Source organism: Neodiprion virginianus, chromosome 7 (assembly GCF_021901495.1).
Source record: "Neodiprion virginianus isolate iyNeoVirg1 chromosome 7, iyNeoVirg1.1, whole genome shotgun sequence".
Lineage (NCBI taxonomy): Eukaryota > Metazoa > Arthropoda > Insecta > Hymenoptera > Diprionidae > Neodiprion > Neodiprion virginianus.
Window position 1 is genome coordinate 13,945,118 of NC_060883.1, and position 5,654 is coordinate 13,950,771.

At 42.8% G+C, this 5,654-nt stretch overlaps 1 protein-coding gene across 1 annotated transcript; it reads left to right on the forward strand.

The window, feature by feature from the left end:
• The first annotated feature begins 770 nt into the window (after positions 1-770).
• LOC124309440 (uncharacterized) lies at positions 771-1,280 on the forward strand. Its single transcript, XM_046773104.1, has one exon. It carries the CDS (start codon positions 771-773, stop codon positions 1,278-1,280), a length of 510 nt encoding a protein of 169 aa, XP_046629060.1.
• Positions 1,281-5,654: the final 4,374 nt, after the last annotated feature.

The following is a 5,654-nucleotide window of genomic DNA, read 5'->3' on the forward strand; positions in this document are numbered from 1 at the left end:
CATTTCTGTGGATGCATGGCTCACTTATATGGATACCGAGTGCCTGTGATTGTCACCTGTGGCTCATCCTCACCAGGTGCAAGTGTTTGTCCTCCGCTGAAAACTAGACAATTCTAGCATATTTGCTTTTCGCGCTAGGTGTATCGGCGGACAGGTTTGACGTTAGATCAGCTGACCGTCGTCACAGCTGATTCGCTGTCAGCTAGAGAAATACGATTAGTACCTAATGTACCGTGTTTCGCCCACAGTGTTGTGTTGACTTTCTTTCTCTCCTTGTGAGAGTATAAACTGACTAGATATAGCACTGTGTGCTGGTAAACAATACAGTGTCCTCATACCACTTATGTCGCTTCACCGTTATGAATTTAAGTCAAAACCGGTGCTCTAGTTGTAAAAAGTTCACTGCATTGCCTGGCTCCTGCACTTCGTGCCTTAATAAAAATCGAAAGCCTGGTGAACCCCCTGCGCGTAAAGCTATGATGGCTGGCGCTAGCAGTGAAAGACCGGGTAGTGAGGCAAACTCGAATCTGCAACCCTCGTTAGCGGACATTATGAGGGCCATACAAGCTAACACAGCAGCGCTTTACGAATATAAGGAGAGTCAAAATCGGCAAACGGCGGAAATAATAAAATCTCTAGATGCATATCATGAAGCCGCAGCGGAAAACTCTGCCAAAATCGCAGGGCTTAAGGCAAGGATGGCGAAATTTGAAGCGGAAGGGGAATCTACCCGGGGCTCTTTGGCGAAACTTAAATAGCAGGTGAATGCGATGGAGGTAGAGAACAACAAGCTCCAACAAAAACTGTCCCTCAACTCAGTTGAAATTAGGGGGGTTTCGGTAAAGGAAAATGAGGACCTATACAGCATCCTCTTCTCAGTTGGCGATGCACTTGGTCTTGCTCTTGGCACTTCCGACGTTAGTGGAATTTATCGACAATCGTCAAATGATCCAGTCCGCCCACCGCCGATCACAGCTGTCTTCACGCGTCATGATGCAGCTGTAAACCTAGTGACTTCCATCCGTAGGCGAAAGGGTAAATTGACAACACGGGATTTACGATGGAAGGATAACGTGGCTCATGATATCTACGTCAGCGAAAGCCTGGCACCTTCATCCCGTAAACTTTTTGCGGCGGCAAGGGCAGCCAGGCGAGCGAAAGTCGTCAAGTATGCCTGGACACGAAATGGCAACATCTATGTGAGAAAAGAAGATGAGGCTTCACTCATACATGTCTCAAAAATTGCTGATATCCCTGAAATCCCTACCAAATCATCATAGCAGCTAATTTTACTTCGTTTTTTATCCGCCTACTTATTTTCTTATCTGCTTGTATCAGGAAGTTGGCTTTAACCATCAAGTGTCCTTTTCTCTTCGTATTCATATTTCTCCTGTCGTGAGCAAATCCTATTAGATCTTGTGGCTTCTGTCTTCGAACCCCACACATGTATGACCGTGGCGTGTACTCAAGCTGGTCTATCTACCCGTGCCAGGTTGGGCTGCGTCTTCTTGGTTTGTTTTGATTTTCTGACTATGTATCATATCCTCGATGGCTGATCAATCTGGCACAGATGGAGCCGGCTGTAGCAGTGGTAATGACCCTGATGATGGTGGCTTAAATGAATGCATAAGTGAAGTTAAAAACAAGTACCCTGACTTAATTAAGTTGTTTCATATAAATGCTCAGTGGCTAAACAATACCGTGCATGCTGACGAGTTTATTTACCTGTTCTCAGAGAGCGACGTTGACGTGATCGGGGTGAGCGAAACCTTCTATAAAACAAATCAACAGCTTAATATGCCCGATTATAATGTATTCACAGTCAGTAGGTCCAGTAGGGGCGGAGGTGGAGTGGCAGTGTATGTACTGTAACCAATTTTTTTTTTGTATATTTGAGGGTAAGAACGATATAACGATAATTGGTTACCCTACGGCGCAGTCGCTAACCTAAATAATTAGATAGAGAGAGATACTAAGGGAGAAAGATACGATTGTTGGGCGCCAGACGCACATGCGTCAAAATTAGATAATTAGAGAAAAAGACAAAGGTAAAGGTAAAGGTAATAGATAAAGGTAAGGTCAGGTTCTACGACGGTTTTGCACAGTTCGCTCAGAGAGACAAGGTAATGGTAGAGGGGCGGAGTCGAATCCAATAGATAAAGTAAGAAACAGGTGAAGCAGGAATAATATCAAATATATTAAACAAGAAGCGATAAGTTTACTGACAAGCAAGTAGCTGAAGAGTTGGCGATACAAGTACGATAAATGCGATAATTAACAATAGTTACAGCCAGAGAAAGGTTAAGCGAGAGAGTTAACAAATAACGGAACGTTTTCCGAATAAGCGGGAAATATGCGCAAGCTCGCGATACTAAAAGGTAATGATTAACACGGTTTTATGATAGATAGGCAGAACAGAAAAAGATATACTGTACTTAAATTAGGCGGTAAGCAAATAAATCATAAAATCAGAGAAACAATTATAAACACATGCGAAATACAATAATTGTAATAGTTATCACATTACCAGAATAATCAGAAATAGGCAGACAGGGAATTATGAATTGCAAGGTAGATTCAAGCGACAGGTCAAATAGAAAATTATTATAAAATATAGAGAATAAAAGATGATACGTAGTCTATAGTTTGCGGTAAGTGCGAGAGAAAGATAGATAATATTCGGTACGATAAAAGGCAATTCCAGATTAGACAAACAATATTCAAGATAATTAATATGCAACGTACGACAAACCAAATAGACTACGGACAACTACGATCAGCGATATTAGCGAAGAAAATAGTGAAAAAGATGTTATGCGATACGGCACAATACTCCAATGTCAAATGAACGACGAACGGGACCGCGCAGCGATATAAGATCGCTCCCGCGGTACTCTCACTAAGATACAATAATCAACGATAATAGGTAAAGAGACAGATAGAAATTAATCAGAGAAAATATAACAAAATAGCAATGCTCAATAGCTAAGATAAAAATTGATCCTTTAACGGAACGCGCTGCTAGACAGCGATATTAGACATTCAAATATTCTAGAAGAGAAAGATAATAAGATAAACAATAGTCACTACAATGCGTAAGTAATAGTCAACTAGTCGCGAAGTTACTTGCAATAAGACAGAGAGAGGGACAAGATAAGAGATAAGAGAGAATAAGATACGAGCCCAGGTGGCTCAAGCAGACCAACTGCAAGATAAAGAGAAAAGATACGAGCCCAATTGACTCAAGCAGACCAACTGCAAGGTAAAGAGAGAAAGAGATAAAGGTAAAGGTACGATATATTGCAAGTAATCTCGTGGCTTCACAAAATAGAAAAGGAGCCTCACTTACGTAAAAGAAGATATAACAGGTGCGAGAGAATGCGATACGATAGCGGTAATCAAAGCGATAACGGGAACACTGGTACAATTAACAAAAGCTGAAGGTCGGGTTAATAAAGGCGCTATTAACGAAACTGGAAGTCGAGTTACAAAAAGGCACGTCTGCTATGATTGGTAACTGAACGTAGAGTGACGAGATGAGCGATGATCCTGATTTTCGTCGAGCTGCTGTCACGTGATTCTTCCCAAAATTTGCGGTATTTTAATTGGACCAGCAGGTCGCGTGGCCTGGTCCACGGGTAGGCGGCGATAATCCCTCGCCGCTTGTTTTTCTTTCCCCTCGACGACAGGTATCGAGGTATCGGGACGTCGGAAGGTGGTTAGAGATGTTTTCCTTCAGCTATGCGGTATCGTTGGTGAAAAGGGGGGGGGTCGTACTGCTCAGGTATTGCGATATTGAGGTGTGCGGCAATGTTACGTCACCGGTCTCCTGGACTTGCGACAGACTGTAACTCACTCCTTGCTTTACTGGTACTCCCCGTTGTAGCTATTTCGTCGGCGCTGCATCCCGGCCCTCGCTCATCGAAGCCCTCATGCCGGAACGATCTGGTGGTGATGGCCCTCAACCCGGATCCCCACACTAGATCCACCAGATCCACGTGGTCAGCATATCATTAGCCTACTCCACGCCGCAGTCCTTCGATAAGACGGTTCGTGAAGAGAAAACCGTCTTCTATTGGATAGTCAACGACTTAGTAGATGTTAGGGTCGGTTCAGCTCCAGGCTGATAAGTATCGTCGACGGGAGGCTTCGTTGTGTTTTTGACGCACAGCCCTGTACGCCGCCTGACGATGCATCCGAGCGGTAGAAGCATTCGTTCGTGGTTCGGCTCCTGGCCGATAAGTCTCAAATAGTTGGAGGTGCTGTTGTGCATCACGCACGACCCTTTTCGACAACTAGATAGGCATCCATCGGGAGTGGTTTCAGCGGTATTCGTTCGTCTGTAGTCGGTGGTGTTGATGTTGAGCTGGTACGTGACCCCTGTCAGGCAGTGTCCTGGTATCTTGACGTAAAGGTCTCGCGGATGGTTCTCGAAGAGCATTACAGAATTAGAAAATAGCATACAATTAGCTTAGTAAAGAGAAATCAACTTAAAGATAATTAGTCGTTCATTTTTGGAGTATTGGCCTCAGACGTGCTTTCGTTATTTTTAGCGATATCTGCACCTAGGGGAATGCGATAATTAAACAAAGTGACGGGGTACGAAATACCACGTCACAGTACGTAATAAACATGATGCGAAGATACTCTCTGAATCAAATGGTGAACCCAGCCAGCCAGAGTATATCATAATGGAAATATGCGTAATGGGTGTAAAAATTCTATTTGCTACAATCTATAGACCCCCAAGGGTGGGGTATATGGATCTATTCATCGATGCCTTGTATACTTATATTCTGAATTATAAATACACTGTCATGAGGTTAATGCTAGGTTTGGGAGTGGGGCATGTGAAACAAAGATCTTACAGAAAACGTTTGATCTATGCAACCTGGAGTTCTTGCCTTTTGATGACACATATCGTACCTTAACATGTAGTAGCAACCTCGATATCATAGCATCAAACTGTCGTGAAATTGTATGTGATTTCGGTCAAATATCTGCTCCTCAATTCTCTCATCATGATGCATTGTATGCTGTGTTCAATATCATGAAGCCCATACCTCAAAAGAGGAAAATCCTGTGCAGATCTTATCAAAGTTTTGATGCTCAACTATTTCGTGAGGAGGCTAAACTGCTCCCCTGGCACGAGGTGTGCGTGTGTGTTGACATAAATGATAAGGTGTAGTGTTTTAGTGAAATTTTTCTTGACCATATCAATAGACGTGCACCACTCAAATCTGTTATGGTAAAAAGACACTCTGTTCCCTGGTTTGACCATGGCATCTTGGATCTGATGAGAAAGCGTTACAAGGCCCGAAATAAGTTTGCAAAATCTAAAACAGATGTAAATTGGAATGATTTCCGCACCGCTAAACATAAAGTTAACCAGGCTATTAGAAATGCTAAGGCTAGTTGGTATCACAATATCTTCAATGACCAGAAAACTGGTAAGGAAATGTACCAATGTGTGTAAGATCTCTTGGCATTGGTAAACAGAATTGTAGGGCTAACATTGAAAATATTGCAACGCCTAATCAGTTAAATGTGCACTATCTGAATGTGGGTAAGGTAAGCGATAAACTTATCATGGCGGAAACTATATCTCATTGTGCTAAAACTCCTAAGCCCAACCGTGAGAGTGGATATGTTAT